This window comes from Sceloporus undulatus, chromosome 9 (assembly GCF_019175285.1).
Source record: "Sceloporus undulatus isolate JIND9_A2432 ecotype Alabama chromosome 9, SceUnd_v1.1, whole genome shotgun sequence".
Lineage (NCBI taxonomy): Eukaryota > Metazoa > Chordata > Lepidosauria > Squamata > Phrynosomatidae > Sceloporus > Sceloporus undulatus.
Genome location: NC_056530.1, coordinates 16,132,435 through 16,152,029, shown reverse-complemented (window position 1 = coordinate 16,152,029; position 19,595 = coordinate 16,132,435). Strand labels below are relative to the sequence as shown.

The following is a 19,595-nucleotide window of genomic DNA, read 5'->3' as shown; positions in this document are numbered from 1 at the left end:
GCTGCTGTGTGAACAAAACACTAAGCCAGATAGGCATTTGGTCAAATCCAACATGGTTATAATCCAACATGGTTATTCTTATGTTCTTAAAAGCAAATTAGTAGTTAATTAATTATTGGTTAACATAGCAAAAGGAATAAGGTGCCAAGGTGTTGTTTTTTAAAAATCAGCCAGTGCATATTACTGGTCACATCCAACTTTTTGCCCCCCCCCCCCCAGCAAACTTCACAATGCTTGGTTACCCTTCACACCATTTTAGGCCCAGGAGTGGCCTTTTCCTGTTGAAACTGGGACTAAAACTGATCAGGAGGAATTGTGTTGAAAGTGCCACAGTGTAAAGGGGGACGATATGGCCCCTAACACTAACAACTTTTGCCCACTCCTGCCTTAGCTAGAAGGAGCGCATCTACAATCTTTCATAGAATCATAAAGTTGGAAGAGACCACAAGGGCCATCCAGTCCAACCCCCTGCCATGCAGGAAATCTAAATCAAAGCATCCCCAACAGATGGCCATGCAGCGTCTGTTTAAAAAGCTTCAAAGAGACAGACTCCACCACACTCTGAGGGAGTGTGTTCCACTGTCAAACAGCTTTTACTGTCAGGAAGTTCCTCCTAATGTTCAGATGCAATCTCTTTTCCTGGTCCTATTCTCTGAGGCAGCAGAAAACAAACTTGCTCCATCCTCAATATGACATCCCTTCAAATATTTAAACAAAGCTATCATATCACCTCTTAACCTTCTTTTCTCCAGACTAAATATGCCCAGCTCCCTAAGTCTCTCCTCGTAGGGCATGGTTTCCAGACCCCCTTCACCATTTTGGTTGTCCTCCTCTGGACATGCTCCAGCTTCTCAACATCCTTTTTGAATTGTGGTGCCGAGAACTGTATTCTAGGTTGGGCCTGACCAAGGCAGAATGAAGTGGCACTATTACTTCCCTATATACTCCTATTGATGCAGCTTAGAATCACATTGGCCTTTTTAGCTGCCACATCACACTGTTGACTCATATTCAATCTGTGAGCTACTAGGACTCCTATATTCCTTTCACACGTAGTCTCGTTCAGCCAGGTGTTCCCCCATCCTATATCTACTGAAATCAGCTGTTCTAAAGTCTAGAATGCATGTCTGACTATGCCTGGCTTCTCCTTTCCAATGTATAACAAATTCCAGGAGAACATGATCACTCCCACCTAAGGATTCCACCATTTGTACCCATTAACCAGGTCATCCCTGTTGGTTAGGTTTCAGATCTAAAATAGCTGATTCCCTTGTTAGCTCTTCTACCTTTTGGACAATGAAATTGTCTTCCAGGCACTTAAGGAACTTGCTAGATCTTGAGGTTTTGGCTGAGTTTGACTTCCAGCAAATATCAGGAAAGTTAATAATCATGCCACTGACTTTTAAAGAAGCAAATACCAAGACAAGCCAAATTCTGCATCCTAAAATGAATTGCACTGTACAATTGCAGAATCCAGAGAGTCCCAGCTCATAACATTTGGACTTCACTCTCCTGACCATTGAAGACAGACCATCGAACCTCTGGATTCTATTTGCTAAGGTGCACAGAAAAATAAATGTGATAAGCAAAATGACAAGGTTGAAACTGGGGACTTCTCAGACACACTCACACGCAGCACTGCTTCTTGGTGTTTGGCCCACCAAACTTTGGCTTGTCTAGGCAGTTGTTGCATTCCCCACAATCTTGCAACTTCAGGCAGCCCTTGCACTTCCCACAGCGTGCCATTCGGTTCTTCTTGCCATGATGGTGGGAGACATGGCGGCGCACTGGGGGTGGCACAGCTTTGATGGTAGCATCTACCTTCACTTGCTTCTGGTGGCCACTCTCACTCTCAGAGGCTGAAGAAGTTTCTGTAGAAGGGAAAGGAGAAGAAAGATGACTAGACTGCAAACCCAAAGCCACAACTAGACCTATATGCCCCTTTTCACTTCACTGGAATATTTCTTCTTTAATCGTAGAAATTTATTGTTAAAAGCTAAAAGCCAATATAAAATATATCCGAACAGTAAATACAAAAACAGAGTTTAAAAAAAAAAGCATAAAAATCACCAAAAACAACATGGTAAAGTTAATAAAAGAGATCCATCAACAAAAGGCCAATAATACATCATAAATGATAAAATAATAAAACCATAAAACTAGACTGGATCTAGCCATCATTCCCATCAAGAAAGCTAATTCTAATCTTGCTAGCAGCTAGCTACTGATAATGTTAAACCAGTATCCAGTGTCAGTTTCTTCTTTTTAATCACTTTATTTTATAGTGCAAGAAATGCCATTCAGGGGGGAAAAAATCCTTCAATTAACTTGCTTTAAAAGAGCACTTTTTAAAGAACAACTATTATTTAAACTAGTGGCCATAACATCTGAACTGCATTTTGCTACTTAATGTTTTGATTTAATCCTATATTGGTATAGTCATATACTCCTATATAATAGGCTAACAACCTGAATCAATATAATTATCAAAATTTTATTGAAATATGTAAAACATACCAAGGCCTAATAACCTTGGATTGTTAAGATCAAAAATGCATTAAAACATGGTTGATCAACTTTTCTAATACATAAAATAATATTTCACAGTGTTAGTATAATAAGCAGGATTTGATTTTTTTACATTAAAACATTCATACAAAAATAGGTCTAAACAAAAAACTAGTTTTTTAAAAAAAGAAATACTCACAACCCTGGTTTTCTTCAACCCTGCAATGATATCAGCTAAACTGCACATAGTCTTACCTGAAAGTCTGCATAATTTAAGCTACGTAGTTTTTAGAAGTAACGTGGGGGGGAGTAACTATAAGAATACTTTAAAAATATTTTATGGATATTTCTAAAATAGCATCTCTCGTAATCTGTTTTCCTGGGGGGCAAATGGCTTTGGGGGAAAAACTCAGAAAAACTATCCCCCCCCCCCCCATTTTTTAATCTGCCCCTGCCCCTGGGCTTCATATTTCTAATTCCCCCTCATGGTGTTCTGGTTAGAAGAGATCCTCTCTCTCCTCCATGAAGCCTAGCCAAAAGAAGCATTCTCCAAAACTGCATTTCATCAGCATTCCCTCCAGTCTTCCTAGAGTCAACCCAATTTTTTCCTCTCTGTAGTACACCTCATTCTTCTAGGGATCAACGGTCATCTTTTATGCCGTATCTCCTCACTGGGACTATCACATATTAATGCATATAGAGTAACTGGTGAGCTTCTTGCACAAAGTCATCAAGTTCTCATGAAAAGAGACGGAGAATAGTCAAAGGAAGCAGAGTAATCAGTCAGCTCACCATAGAGCCACTCACCCTCTATGGTGGGTGATGCGGCAATCTCCTCCCTTTCCCGCAGTGGCAGGGCACTGAGGCGTGGTACATCCTCTGGCACCATGGCCCGAGACTGTCCCAGGGCCACTGAGGCATGCCGACACACATGCTTGATCCGAGGACCTTGCACTGGGGACTCTTGGCCCTGTTAAGGAAAAAACAGTAAAATCTCCCATTAGCATATCTCATTATCACAGTCTCCAGGGCCTGGGTCTTACAAGCCTGCCCATAATTATTATTGTACAAGGATGCACAATGTGATGTCTAGAGATAGCCTCTAAGTATTTTCAAATGGTGACTCACATTATTGCTCACTACTGTATATACTGGATAGGCCTGATTAGAATTGAAATCAAACAATATCGGGAAGCCAGATATTCTCCACTCCTAATTCTTGGCAGAGGGCCAGCATGGTGTAATGGTTTGAGCACTGGATTAGGAAACCCAATGTGAACTTAGGCAAGTTACTCTCTCTCAGACTCAGGGGAAGACAATAGCAAACCTCTTTTGAACAAATCTTCCAAGAAAATCCTGCAATAGCTCCCTTAGGGTCACCATAAATCAGAAATGTCTTGAAGGCACACAACAACAACAAAATTTCTGGCCGGTGCTTCGAATTGAAAAGGATTGCCTTGGTAGGTGGTGGTCTCTCCTTCACTGCAAAATGTGAAACAAAGTTTGGATGGCCATCTCTCAGAAGGGCTTTAGCTGTATATTTTGTAAGCAGTGGTTTGGATTTGATGGCCCTTACAGTCTCTTCCAACTCTATGATTTTAAAAGTTACTTCTTGAAAATGATTCCCAGAATGCCCCAAGCAGAATAACTCAGGAATTCTAAAAGTTATAGACCAAGAAAACAATGCCCTCAAACTCCGCTCCTGACTTTACACTTGCTAGAGGAGGATTGTACTGCTGCAGCCCTCTTGCAGCATAGGCAGATCAAGTTAGCATATATATGGATTTCCCATGCCTCAATATTCAGTACATTCCTTTAAATCAGTGGTCCCCAAACATTTTGGACTACTCCCCCCTTTCTTCTTAGGCAACAACCCTAGTGTCCCCTCCCACAGCTGTTTCTTGATATTGTGTTTGTACAGCAGCCAGCTGTGTCTACCTCAGCCATGACCAGTTCGTCTCCTCCTCCTCCGCCTCTTATGCGTGAATATAGTAGCAGCAGCAGTCCAGGCCTTCTCCTCCCTCTCGTCCATGCTGGCCTTATTGCAAAAAGGCCAGCTAACTGGCTGGCTACTCAGTTGCTGCTCCCAGGGTGACTGGGTGCAAAAAGCAGCCGATCAAGCAGTGACCAGGCAGCCCCTCACCTTGGGAGCAGCAACCGAGAAGCTGGCTGAACAGTGACCAAGAAGCCTCTCACCTTGCCAGCCTTGTGGTAAATGCCAGCACTGGTAAGAGGCTTCTTCATTGCTGTTGAACTGGCTACTCAGTTGCTGCTCCCAAGGTGACTGGATGATAATGGAGAAGTTATCCCCTGGCAAGAAATGACTCTGAGTCCTTCTCACTGGGCTGGAAAGGAGTGCAGCCAGCTTGAAGAAGGACTTTCAATTTGAGAGAGAGAAGGAAAAGATTCTTTTGAAGAGCTGACTACTACCCTTCCTCCCCAGAAACACGCCTTCCTCACAAACATTAGCCCCATACAGACAGGCCAAAATAAAGCTGCTTTAGGTCACTCTGGAGGTATGCTGTTTAAATGATGCATGTTTCCTAAGAGTCCGGAAGCTGTGCCAAAGCCATGATCCAGTCCCAAGGACTGGAGTGTAGTTTTGACGCGGCTTCCGAACTCTTAGGACGCATGCATCATTTAAACAGCATACCTCCAAAGTGACCTGAAGCAGCTTTATTTTGGCTTGTCTGTATGGGCCCATTGTTTCTTCTGTTATCTCTTCTCTTGACTTCTCGTCCAACAAAAGCAGCAGCAGCACAGCTCCAACCTGCCAGCCAAGTCCCAGCAAAGCTCATAAAGCTTAAACAGGGTTCTAAATATGAAAGCACCTTTTTGCAGCCGCTTCTCTCCCAATGCCTCACACTCTAACTCCTCATCCCTATCATGGTCCTAAAGGCTTCTGGTTGCCCCTTGTCTTTCTTGTGCACCAATGGTTGGACTGAAAGCCATCCTGATACACTCACTTCCCCCCTTCACTGCATACCTTGATCATTCCACTGACATTAAGGGGATAGTATCACCCACATTGGAAATAAATGCCTTAAATGCTAAGCTCTGCATGCAGATACATATACATCCCCAAATTACCTGTTTTCTGGCCTCTTTCCTGTCTTCTGTTTTGAGTTCAGACGTCATGGCCTGCTCAGCTGGGCCCTTTGGTATCTCAAAGTCCCCAGCCCTGACACTTTGACATCCCTATAGGAAAGAAACCTATGTCATATTGATCCAAGAGCTACGTCTATGAATGCAAACTCTATGGATGAAAGAATGGATTTCTCTATTGACTACAGGGTTTTGACTGCAGCATCTCATGGTTCTTTTCCTCTTTTTTGTATTATTCAGCCAATAAATTAGGAAGAAGCCTGGGAATATTGGGATGTTAATGTTTTCACAATACAATACAGTGGCATCCTGCATGGGTCTGAACATCTTATACATGGCCACAAGAGTACTGCAAAACACAGAACTTAATACAGTGGAACCTTGCCTTACGCGGGGGATGCATTCTGGACCCCCCCCCAATAAGGCGAATTATGGCTATGCTTGGGACCCATTATAGTGAATGGGGCTCGTGCATGCACCCGGTGGCCACTTGTACCATTGAAAGTATTACAATGTGGCTTCCGTGTAAACCAGAAGCCGCGTATAGCACAACTGCATATGGAGTGGGCACGCTGTAACTAAAACAGTTCAATTATGGGTGCCAAAAACTTAGGCCAGTGGTGAGCAGTATCAGAAGAAGTGGTAACCCTCTAAACACACTCTACCAATGAATCTGCCATGGTGGCAAAAAGCATAACTTCTTTAAACAAGACAAGTGCTCCTTGTGTACCTCCTTTGGAAAGAAAGCAGTACTTTTTTCACTGTCTCTGCCATGGCAAATTCAGTAGAAGTGATGGGTAAAAGGTGATGGAGTGTCATGAACCACAATGTATCTCTGATGTAGGTTCTCCTACCAGCATGACATAATGGTTTGAGTGTTGGACTATGACTCTGGAGACCAGGGTTTGATTCTCCTCTGGACCATGAAACCTACTGGGTAACCTTGGGCAAGTCACATCCTCTTGGTCTCAGGGGAAGGCAATGGCAAACCTCCTCTGAACAAATCTTGCCAAGAAAACCTCATGATAGGTTTGGCTTATGGTCACCTTAAACTGGAAATGATTTGAGGACACACAACAAAGCTATCCTGAGCCCAGCATCCTTTATTCTATGAATGTGGAGAAAAACCTGAAAGCCATTTACAGGAAACTGTTGAAAAATGAGTTGATTTGATTGTAATAGCAATGGACAGTTATTCCCACTCTCAACGTAACTATTAAACCCTGATTACAATATCCAGCATCTACCACATTCCCACTCTCCATGCACATTTACTGCTATGAATGTTTCAGGAATATAAATCTAAATGGACAGATACACAAGCACACAAACTGTGGGGGTAGGGGAGTTTAGATTATGCAAGCCATGTAAAAACATATTTCTACAAATTTTTATGCATTATGCATCAAAGAGCCAATCTATAAATTGTCCTGCTCACTGAACTCAAGATGCATGTTTTCTAAAATACAACTCCAAGCTTCTTAGAAATAGCTTTATTTAACTTAATCAGCCTTAAATAAGAGACAGACATAGGAATATAGATTTCAGTATAAGATTTTGCCATCTAAAATCTCTGGTTTTGTACTTTTAGAGTCAAGGATGTAGTTCCTAAGACCACTTCAGAAATGTGAGGTATATAGACCATGTTTGGTGCAATCTTGAAAAGGAGGAAGGATGTGCACACAGGGAGCTACAGGACAAACAGATTTTGCAGTGTACTGGGAAATAGGGCTTCAGTGCTCTGCAAGGATTTTAGTGCCTTCCTTGGCCAAAAGTGAGATAATGCAAACCAAGGTGATGTAGCCTTAAGCCATCATAATCTGAACTGGGCAGTTCCCCAAATAAAAACAAAAAAATTCCCCAAGCTATTTAGTGTACAGACTTATTTTCATCCATGCCATGTGTTGGTAAAAATGTGGGCCAGACAATGCTACTGTTTGGTGGATTTGAAATTGGTTGACCGACTGAACCCACAGGGTGCCCCCCAGTGGCTCCTCTGGTCAGTGAGGTGCCACAGGGTTCTGTCCTGGGCCCAGTGTTATTCAACATCTTTACCAATGACTTAGATGAGTAAACAGATTAGAAAGCTGGGCCCAAAATAACAAAATGAATTTCAACAGGGAGAAATGCAGAACACTACATTTAAGCAGTGAAAATGAAATGCACAGATATAGGATGGATGATACCTGGCTTGACAACAGTAAATGTGAAGGGTATTTAGGAGTCTTAACGGGCGACAGGCTGAACATGATTCAGCAATGTGTTGCAGCAGCTAAGAAAGCCAATGCAATTCTAGGCTGCATCAAATGAAGTACAGTACATTGTCTAGATTAAGGGGAAGTAATAGTACCAGTCTATTTTGTGTTGGTCAGGCCTCACCTAGAATATTGTGTCCAGTTCTGGGCACAATTCAAAAAGGACATTGACAAGCTAGAATGTGTCCAGAGGCGGATGCCCACATGTCTGGATCTAAAAGTGAAAGGGATCTAGGAGTCTTAGTAGATCACATGAGTCAACAGTGTGCTGTGGCAACTAAAAAAGCCAACATGATTCTAGGCTGCATAAATGGAAGCACAGTGTCCAGATCAAGAGGAAGTAATAGTACCACTCTATTCTGCTTTGATCAAGCCTCACCTAGACGCCTATATATTATGTCTAGTTCTGCACACCACAATTCAAAAAGTTGACAAGCTGGAACATGTCCGGAGGAGAGTGACTAAAATGGCAAAAGTTCTGGAAATCATGCCTTAGGAGGAGAGACTTAGGAAGCTGGGTATGTTTAGCTTGGAGAAGAGAACATTAAAAGGTGATATGATAGCCCTGTTTAAATATTTGAAGGGATGTCATATTGAGAATGAATTAAGTTTGGTTTTTGCAGGTCCAGAGAACAGAACTCAGAGCAGCTGATTCAAACTACAGTAAAACAGACCTCAACATTAGGATGAACCTCCTGACAGTAAAAGTTTTTCCAACATGTCAGCAGGTTAGATTTGATGGCCATTGTAGTCTCTTTCAACTCTATGATTCTATGACAATCACAGAGAACACAATGGATGGCTTGAGAGGGTGTGTGGAATATTCTCACGCTAAAGTCCAACACTACATTTGATAGAAGTAGTAGGGTAAAATTGTCAAACATCTACTGGGTGGCAGCAGTAGTGGTGGGTGACACTAGTGAAGGGTCTTTCCGAGACAACAGCACTGGCACCATAACTAACACTTGTTAGTAGTGTGCAGAGGAGGCAATGGCAAACTTCCTCTGGAAAATATGATGGGAATGTTGTGGATATAGTGTATCTTGATTTCAGTAAGGCTTTTGACAAGTCCCCATGATATCCTTGTATACAAGCTAGTAAAATGTGAGCTAGGCAATGCTACTGTTATCTGGATTTGTAATTGGCTAACCGAACAAACCCAAAGGGTGATCACCAATGGTTCCTCTTCATCCTGGAGAGAAGTGACTACTGGGGTGCCACAGGGTTATGTTCTGGGCAAAAGCTATTCAACATCTTCATTAATGACTTGGATGATGGAATAGAAGGCAAGTTTATCAAATTTGCAGATGCACTAAATTAGGAGGATTTGCTAATATCCCAGACAGGGCCATAATTCAAAATGATCTTAACAGATTAGAAAGCTTGGCCAAAACTAACAAAATAAATTTCAGTAGGGAGAAATCTAGCAACTACAGTTGGGCAGTAAAATGAAATTGACAAACATAGGATGGGTGACACCTGGCCTGAAGGCACTACATGCATATTGCATCTAGGAGTCTTAGTGGACCACAGGCTGAACATGAGTCAACAATGTGATGCAGCGGCTATGAAAGCCAATGCATTCAAGAGGCGAAGAGTGTGTAGATGGAGGGAAGTAATAGTACCACTCTATTCTGCTTTGGTCAGGCCTCACCAGGAAAATTGTGTCCAGTTCTAGGCACCACAATTCAAGGAGGATGTGGACAAGGTATAGTGTGTCCAGGGAAGGCTGACCAAAATGATGAATGGTCTGGACACCATGGCTTATCAGGAGCAGCTTAGTGAGCTGGACATGTTTAGCCTGTGGAAGAGAAGTTTAAGGGGTGGCATAATAGCCATGTTTAAATATTTGAAGGTTTTCATATTGGGAATGGAATATGCTTGTTTTCTGCTACTCCAGAGACTAAGACATGAAGTGACTGGATTTAAGCTACAAGAAATGAAACTCCACATACACATTATGAAGAGCTTCCTGACAATAAACCTGTTCAACAGTGGAATACGCTGCCTTTGAGAGTGATGGAGTCTCCTTCTTTGGAAGTTTTTAAACAGAGTCTGGATGGTCATCTGTCTGGAGTGCTCTGCTTGTGTATTCCTACATGGCAGGTCGTTGGATGGATGGCCCTTGTGTTCTCTTCCAACTCAGTATACATTCCAATCTCCAAAAAAGAGACATAAAAGCTGCAGTAGCCACAGGATCATTGCATTAATTTCCCATATAAGCAATGTCATGTTCAAAATTCTGCAGTATACTTCTATCATATATGGAGTGAGAAATGTCATATGTTCAAGCTGGGTTCAGGAAAGGGAGAGGCACCAGAGATCACACTGAAAACTTATGTGGGATAATGGAATGCACCAAAGAATTCCAAAATAAATTCATCATGTGCTTCATAGACTATAAAGTTTTTGGCTGCATAGATCCTGAAAAGCTATGGACTGCTCTTAAAGAAATGGGTATTCCACAACATTTTATTGCCTTGATCTGTAATCTTGGGACAAGAGGCTATTTACAGAACAGAATAACAAGAAATACAGCAGTTTCCAATAGGAAAAGGCGTCAGGGAAGGGTGCATTCTGTCACCCTATTTGTTCAACCTGTATGCCGAAAACATCATACACAGACTCGGAGAAAGGAGTATCAATAATTTAAGATATGCAGATGATATCATATTACTAGGAGAAAATAACAAAGACTTGGAACAGTTACTGAAGAAAGTAAGAGAAGATCGTGCTAAGGTAAATTTATTGCTGAACATTAAGAAAACAAAAATAATAACCATAGAAGATATACATAAATGACAACAGTAAATAAACTGAAATAGTTAAATTTTCTGTACCTTGCTTTTATAAAAATAAAAATAAAATTACTGAATAAAAGGGAGAATGCAATCAAGAAATCAGAGGAAGACTAGGACTTGGAAGAGCAGCTATAAAAAAAGCTAGACAGGACCCCAAAGTGAAAAGATTTATTACTGAACACTAAAGTTAGAATTGTTCTCACCCATCATTATTATGAGAGTTAAACAGTGAAGAAAGCTGACAGAAAGAAAATCCATTCCCTTGAGAATTTGTACTGAAAAAGAATTCTGCGGATACCATGGACTGCTCAAAAGACAAATAAATGGGACCTAGAATAAATCAAACCTGGCCCCTCCCTTGAAGCCAAAATGAATCACAGAATCACAGAGTTGGATGAACTTGAGGCTGTTGTACTTTGACCACATCAAAGTATGCCCACATTCTAGTGAAGAATGACTCACTAGAAAACACAATAATGCTTGGCAAGATAGAAGATAGTAAGAAAAAAGGAAAACCACCCTCCAGATTGATAGACTCTATTAAGAAAGCTACAGCCCCAAGTCTGCAAGACCTGTTGAGGATATGGTATCTTGGAGATGTCTCATAAATACATTCGCCATACGTCAAGATCAACGTGAACAACAACAAGGCAAACCTATCCCAGAGTTTTCTTTGCATGGTTTGTTCAAAGGAGGCTTGCCTTTGCCGTATTCTGAGGCTGAGAAAATGTGGCCCAAAGTCACTCGGTGACCTTCCAAGGCTGTGTAGTCCAACACTCAAACCAATGCACCATGCTGACTCTCCAGAAACTTGGATCATTTCAAATTTTAAGTGATAGGCTCAGGGGTTTGAGTGTCCTCCACATAAGACATTATCTCTGTGTGTAGGACCTATCATAATAATAAGAAGACTAAACTGCAAGTTCCCTGACGTATTCATTTTTAAAATGTTTTTTTCTGGCTGTTGTAGCATTCATTCATATCAACACCCATTAGGAGCTGAAATCAATATAGTACGATTCAGGCAATACAGATCAATTTGGAACCAGTAAAATGATTATTAGCACTATCCTTTTGGTACTGCACTGTAGACTGCATGAGTTTTGGATAAGGACTGGGCTAAGTGCATTTTGAGCATTAAATGTTGGAATTTCTATGTACTGCTCTATTATGTTCAACAAGAGCAACTGAAACTTTATTTGGGATAATCCAAATACTCAGGGATGTAGCCAGGATTTTAGGAAGGGGGGGGTCCAGACTAAGTGCCACCATTATAATGGGGCTTGGGAGCAACAGCGCAGCAGTACACACCATTAATTTTTCTAATGGAAGGGGGGGTGCGGACCCCAAGACACCCCCCCCCCCGGCTACGTCCCTGAAATACTGTAACCTCTTTAGTTATGAAATGCCCTGAATTTAACAGAATTTCATAACTGGCCTGAGTAGATAATGGGGCAAATATTTACCTTCTGTGCCTCCTCTTGATGAACAATGCTTCATTGTAGCACCAAGGGCCACTGGTGTGAAACAAACACATCCCAGCTCAAATAAATAAATAAATAACCACCTCAAAAACCACCGATACTGTTATCTACATGTTAAAGCTTTGCAATCATATTCAAAACTTTGCCACCCCATTGCCCAAAGCTTGTTACCGGTATGAATTTGAACTGCTTCTGCTGGTCAATCTTGTAGAGCTGCACCTTTGCACGAGTGAGAAGGCTGTAAACTTTATCCATGCTTGACATCTGTGTTATAATGGGCTTGGGCACCTCAGGAGGGGGCTTCTGTTCCTTATTGCTCAGGCTGACTGGCTCCACTTCACCCTCTGAACTAGCTGCTGTTTCCTCTTGCTTTACCTGGACAGACGAAGGCAAAACCCTTCGTATGGCCACCTTTTGGACTATACCTGGAGTCTTGACATCCTCCATAGTGATCAGTTCTTTGCCTTGGACCTCCCGCGGTTTAGAAACCTCTGTAAACAGGGGCAAGGCAAGATGGTTCACTCTTCCCAATAGCTTCTTGCCACTACGTGTCATCACAGGCTCATAAGGAAGCATGGGAGACTCCTGTTGTGGTGCTGGGATGTCCCTCCTGACCTCAGGAGAAGCAGGCACTAATTCAGAGTCCTCAGGAGGCACTGTCAGCGACTCATAGATTTTGAGGTGTGCCTCACTAGGTGTGAATTGTGGGGCCCGTAACAGAGGAGTTCGCTTGGCTGGGGGAGAGGGGACGGGAGCTGGAGTACTGGGCAATGGAGATGAATCTTCACAAGGAGGTTGAAAGAGTGTCTTGCCCATATCCTTGGGGGATACAGTGGGGTTCAGTGAGGTCCATCGGAATGTGGGCTCTCGAAGGATGGAACGGCGCTTCTCAGGTAGGGCAGGAACAGAAGGGGAGGTTATGTGGGGCACACTTGGGGAAGGTGGGGAAGAAAAGGCCCTAGATGTATCTTCATCAGGAGAGCCAGTTGCAGGGGGAGCAAGAGTGGGGGGAGCCCCCCCGCAGTGGCAATGGAGAGCTCTCCTTATCTAGACAAGTCCCATCAGTGACAGGGCTTTCTGCTGGCTTGGTCATCTTCTGTGGAATCTCATCCATGAAGCGACGGGGGGTCCGAATAAGGCGTGATGAACGGGCACTTACCACAGGCATGATGAACTGGCGAATATTCTTTAAAAAGGTGGTCTTGTGAGCCAATGCTTCCTCTTGGCAAGTAATGCCAGGTTGCTGAGCAACCCCCAAACCTTCTTCCTTAGCTTTGGTTGGTAGCTGCTGAGTAGCCATACGCTGGGCTCGCTGGGTTGGGGTGAGAGGTGGCCGACCACGGCCTCTTTTCAAACACTGTGCCCGTGTGGAATGGGCAATGATTGAAGCTCCCTCCTCTGAAAGGCTTCCAGCCCCATCATTCTGTGGACAAGGCTGCTGTGATTCTTTCCAGGATGCCTCATTGGACAAAGCAAGAACATCTACAACTTGTGGCAGAGCCTGTGGCTCTACCTTAGAGGTTACTGGCTTCAGGGAAATCTCTGGTAGCTGATCTGGTTCTAGTTCTTGAATTACCACCTCTGGCTGTGGCTCTGGCTTTGGGATAGAAGGTCCAGGCTGTGGCTCTGAATCTGGAGTAAGCACCTCAGGAGGCTGTGACTGTGAAGCAGAAGACTCCTCTTTTTGCTCTGGTTCTGGGGCAGAAGCCTCTGAGTCTGACAAAGGAGCCTCAGATTCTGAAACGGACCGAGAAGGAATGGGAGACATTTTTTTTCTGGGCACAACACTCCACTTCTTCTTACGGCCCCTTCTATGGCCAGGTGTCTTTAGCCGGACATGAGTTACCACCAATTGGCCAGATTTGTGCCGCCTAGCCTTTGAGAAGAACTTCAAGATGAGCGGTGGTTTCTTTGAAGGTTCAACGGGCTGAGAAGACAGACTGTCCACTTGGCATGGTGAAGACGAATGAAGGTTTCTAATGGGTTCTGGGATAGAAGATGGAGCTTTGGTGCTTTCACAATGAGGCTCAGCTTCTTTAACAAGTCTTTTTCTGGAGGAACCCCGTGGTCGTCCTCGCGGCCTGGGTGACACAATGGAGTTGGTGGTTTTTTCTACTTGTGATGCGAGGGTGGAACAGATTTTAGATTTTACAGAATTGCCAGACTCTGGGTCTGGTTTAGTCTGCTCAGGAACCATCCTGCTAACTTTAGGGCCAGAAGCTGGCAGCCGGCCCATCCTTGCTGAAGATCTCTTGTTCCTTTGAAGCAGTTCAGCCAAGGCCTTTACCATTCGCTCCCGCTGGGACTCCACAGCCTTCTGCTTGATCAGCCTCTTTGGAAGAGTGTCCCTGACAACTGCTCTCTTTTTCCTACCATGCACTGGTAGAGCTGCACCTGAAGAAAATGAAGGAGATCTTAGAACAGCAGAAGTGTCTCTATCAGGGTATCAAAAGCTAACTTATCAGCTAATTGTAGTTTCCAACATAAAAAGCCAATTTATGGTGCTTGAATACAACATATTTGGAAATGGTATTCCCCACAGCTGAAGATTGCTCAACAGTTTTGTTTGCAGTTTCAAAATTTGTTTTGTTAGTACAGTCTTGCAGTACTGAATTTGAATTAGTTGTCAATGATGAATTATAAGTTACAACTAGGTGAGCACACATGCTGTCCTGTTGATAGCAAATATGCCGAAGCATTCAGAATTTATAGTGACCTACTATCTAAATATTTCCATCCCAGCTAGCTTTATAAAAACTGTTTCTTTGATAACATCTACAATCTTTTTAATTAGATGGTACAATCTTTTTAATTAGATACAACACAAAAGGAGAAGGGAAAGGTGGGGGGGGCCGTCAGGTCCAGCATTTCTTCTCTCCCTCTGAGGCCTGAACCAAGGCAGATGGACTAGAGGGAGGGCTCTGCTTCATAATCGAGGCCAGGCCCAATGGAGCTGGCACTGCCTTTTCACTCCCTCCCAGGCTGGAAGATGACATGGAAGGAGGGAGGGCTCTTCTTCTTCAGGCTAAGAAATACATTCTTATTAATGCAATGTATAGTTGGACTCACTGATAATAGAACATTGGGCCTTTAGGGCTCTTTTGTATTAAACTTTATTTTACTCCAAGTTAATTCTCTCTGGTCCAAAGTATTTTTTTTAAAACAAGACTTATGTGTTACTTTTCACTCCATTTTCCACTTTCTCCTAAAAATGCTTCTGCCAGAATTTAAATGCCTGCTGAAGCATGTCCACAGGAAGGCCACCAAAATGGTGAAAGGTCTGGAAACCATGCTCTATGAAGAGTGACTTAGGGAGCTGGGTATGTTTAACCTGAAGAAGAGAAAGTTAAGAAGTGATATGATACTCCTGTTTAAATATCTGAATAGATGTCTTACTGAAGATGGAATAGGTTCGTTTTCTGCTGCTCCAGAGAACAGAACCTGGAGCAATAGATTCAAACTACAGGAAAAGAGATTCCACCTCAACATTAGGAAGAACTTCCTGACAGTAAGAGCTATTTGACAGTGGAACACACTGCCTCAGAAGGTGGTGAATTCTCCTTCTTTGGAGGTTTTTAAACAGAGGCTGGATGCTTTTTGGTATGTTTCTGCTTTCAGAGGGTTGGACTTGGTGGCCCTTGTGGGCTCTTCCAACTTTATGATTGTATTATTCTATCCCACTTTCTCACAAAGAAGCCTCTTCCAGAATTTACACTCCTGTCTGGCTCTGTTTCCCACTTTCATATAAGGAAGCCTCTTCCAGAATTTAAAGTCCTTTCCCAATGATACACCCACCACCTTGCCCAATTCCTTCTGCTGCCTCTCCCTCAGGTGGAACAGCGGCAAAAGAGTTTAATATCTGGCAAAGGCTTTGTGATGGTTAGGTTGAGAAGGTAGGAAACAGAGTCGGGAAAGGGTTTAAATTCTAGCACAGCCTTTGTGATAGGAAGGTGGGAAACAGTGCAGGAAAAATGCCTTCCTGGTTCCTGGATCTTGTTGTCCAGGTAATTTTAAATGTTAAATACCGACCTGAACATCTGTGATTTTTGGAATCCTTGTGGGGTTCTAGAACCAATCCCCCACTGAAGGCCTACTGTACTTCAGATTTTCCAGAAAGAACTATACTAAAAGTGTTACCTCTTTTAGATCGCAACGCAGCACGTCGTGAGCTCTGGGTGGCTTTTTCCTCCACATGGAAGCCCAGGAACTCTTCCTGCTGGGCAAAAGGAAAAAATGCAAGATTACAAACAAAAAAGACACTATGCTCAAGTCAGACAATGCATTCTACCCAGACTATAGATGTGGCTAGCATTAAAGCCCCCTCCTCCAACACCACTGGATCAAGTACAACTATGAAATGTCCCGCACATAATCCTCAGTAATAGAAAGATAGAACTACATCGACTCATTCCTGTTAAAAAGCATGCTAATAAAGGACCAAGTTTTTTAAAAGTTGCTTGGAACAGTTCAGACTTGACTGAGTGCAATTCCCAATGCAAGGAAAGCAGCTCACGTATCATGCTTTGTACTGAAATACAGACAGCAAACCATATATACATCTTCTGTGAATGGTATGGCTAATGTCCACTACAGCACCCAAAGATGTGGGACCAACCAAAGTGCACAAAATACATGTTGCAAGCTTTTGACAACATTTTGGTTGTCCTAATAAAGGGATTACTTGTTTTTTAAAAATATATATCTTTGTTCAACATTTTTTCCAGCAGGTTATCGTATTCTTGTGTTCAGTCTTTCTTTCTTTCTGTCTTGTTAATAAAATAAAATCCACTTCAGTCTATTCTAGCTCATTTAATTCTTCTTTTTTCTTCTTTTATAATTTCCCCAGTCTTAATAGCATCCTTCCTCCAAAAGATGAAGCGATTCCCAACCAAAGTAACAGCTTTTCACTACTGTATATTCTACCAGTCAAAACTCTCATATTATATCTTTGGCTAACACTTGCACTTTTGCAAGCTTCCACACAAGTTTCCATTGCTATGGGCAAGTCAAGCACATGTTTTCCCCCTCAAGTAGTCACAGCCTCAGTTCTTCTGAAATCTTCCAAAATCCAAAATTGTCCACATGGGCGGCTGAGACAGTGGCCTCTTACAGACTGCCAAAATAAAGCTGCTTCGGGTCTCTTTGGAGGTATGCTATTTAAATGATGCCTGGGTCCTAAGAGTCCGGAGGTCGTGCCAAAGCCACACTCCATTCCTAAGCACTTGAGTACAGCTTTGGTGCAGCTTCCGGATTCTTAGGAGGCATGCATCATTTAAATAGCATACCTCCAAAGAGACCCAAAGCAGCTTTATTTTGGCAGTCTGTAACAGGCCAGTGATTCCTTTGCTTTCTAATAATTTAGTGTACACAAACTTTGCTTCATGCACAAAATTATTTAAAATATTATGTATAAAATTAATTTCAAATTATGTGTATCAGGTATTGATGAAACATAAGTGAAAGTCATGTTTCGACTTGGGTCCTATCCGCAAAATATATCGTTATGTGTGTGTAACTATCCCAAAATCCAAGAAAAAAGTAATTCCAAAATTCAAAACGCTTCTAGTCCCAAGCATTTAGTATAAGAGAGACTCAAACTGTAGTAAGGAAAGCGTCACAAGTTAGAAAGGTGTGACCTACACAAATCAGATTTTAAAACTGATTGCCTAAGACCATGTTTCCAAGCAAGGTTGTCTTCTACCATGACTGACTTCACTAAAGCCTAAATACTTGGCACTTCCTAACCTTCAGGGGGTCAACATTCCCTAGCAAAAGAGAGGGAAACAATTTGCAAAGGCCTGCTTCTGTGTGTACTGCATGAATACTCTTAAAAGGCACTAGATTCTGTCTGATCTTGGAAGCTAAGCAAGGTCAGCCCTGGTTAGGATTTTGATGGGAGGGTGCCAACAAATACCAGGTGCTATAGGCTACATTACATAGGAAAGAACTGGCAAAACCACCTCTGTGTATTCCACACTCACGCAAACACACACTTGTGTATTGTCTGCAAAACAAAGACAGCAATATATTTGTATCTGGACTAAGCCACTAAAAGCTGCAGGTGCAGAATCACATGACAGAATCCTTCCCTATTGAAAAGTATTCTCACCAGGCAGAAAACTAATGTATCAGTGTAAGGCAAATCCAGACTCTTCCCTAGAAACCCTAATTTTCAGTGTGGAACCTCCATTATCTTCCCCTTACACCTGAATTGGTACAACCCAGACATAGACTTGCACCTCTGGGAGAGTTAGGAAGAAACTGACCCCACTGAAGCTACCAGAAAGGACACACTCCTTGTTTCCTTTTGTTATTATATAAAACCATAGGCTACAAACTCTCCCAGCCCTTGGATTGTCAGTCAGTTTACATAGTGCCTGAAATAAGGCAAACTCATCACTCTACCTGGAAAAGCATAAAGGAAGATGAGTAAGACTCAGCAACATTATAAAGCTCACCCATGCCTTTCCTAGAAAGAAACACACATAACGTGTACATAGCCCCACCTCTCCACTTAAAATCAGGTAGGCAATGTTAATTTCATCCATTCCCTGTTGCCAAAAGAGAGCAGCTTTGAAGACCCAATGAAGAATGAATGTCCGTCTTCTATAACTAACGATAAAAATAGTCAGGCCTACAGGAAATAAGTCTTCCAAAACGGAAACAGAAAGGTTTGAGCAGAAAACTTAGATCTGAATTCCTATTTAAAATGAAAGAACCAACGCATAATGTAATGTCCAAGCTTCTTCAACAAAAGCCCAGCAACACAGCAACTGATTTGCTGTGAAGATGCACCCTGCTTCTGTTTCATTCCCAGTTTCTGCTAAATGTTCATGTCCATGCATCAGGTTTTCAGGAGCTTAATCTGAACTGTCATTTGAAGCAGTTGAGATAACAATATGAATATGAAATACAAACTAGAGTCAGACCATGAAGAACTCCTTTCTTGACATTCTGAGTCCTTACAGTCCTAACTAGGCTATAGCCACACTGCAGAATTAAAGCAATTTGACACCCCTACAAGCAATTAACCATGGTTTCACCATTTTGACACTTAGGCCCCATATAAAACTGCCAAAATAAAGCTGCTTTGGGTCACTTTGGATATGTGCTGTTTAAATGATGCATGTGTACTAAGAATCCAGAAGCCACACCAAAGACACGATCCAGTCCTAAGGACTGGAGCACAGCTATAGCGCAGCTTCCAGACTCTTAGGACTCATGCATCATTTAAACAGCATACCTCCAAAGTGACCTGAAGCAGCTTTATTTTGGCCTGTCTGTATGGGGCCTTACTCATTTAAATGATGCATGTGGCGAACACAGGTTGAATTTGGAATGGCACCACACTCTATGGCTAAACACTGGCTCTGGTTCAAGCCCGAAAATGTGCGACAGGTGGACTGAGTGCCGGTGCAGACACAGGAGAAGGGGTGAGCACC

The 19,595-nt window shown here is 42.5% G+C and overlaps 1 protein-coding gene across 5 annotated transcripts in view; it reads right to left on the bottom strand.

Moving 5' to 3' along the window:
- Nucleotides 1-19,595, bottom strand: part of KMT2B (lysine methyltransferase 2B) — a 63,505-nt gene that overhangs the window by 40,055 nt on the left and 3,855 nt on the right. Inside the window, exons 1-6 of one of the 5 annotated variants that reach the window (XM_042439399.1) lie at nt 18,660-18,716; nt 16,291-16,369; nt 13,313-14,547; nt 5,599-5,706; nt 3,301-3,478; nt 1,631-1,871 (exon numbers count right to left, since the gene is read on the bottom strand). In XM_042439399.1, the coding sequence (XP_042295333.1) occupies nt 1,631-1,871; nt 3,301-3,478; nt 5,599-5,706; nt 13,313-14,547; nt 16,291-16,369; nt 18,660-18,701 (1,883 nt within the window). In that variant the 5' untranslated portion in view covers nt 18,702-18,716. Of the gene's footprint in view, nt 1-1,630; nt 1,872-3,300; nt 3,479-5,598; nt 5,707-12,324; nt 13,113-13,312; nt 14,548-16,290; nt 16,370-18,659; nt 18,717-19,595 lie in introns of those variants that run through there. The other 4 variants (XM_042439397.1, XM_042439398.1, XM_042439400.1 and 1 more) reach the window with 4 other exon arrangements.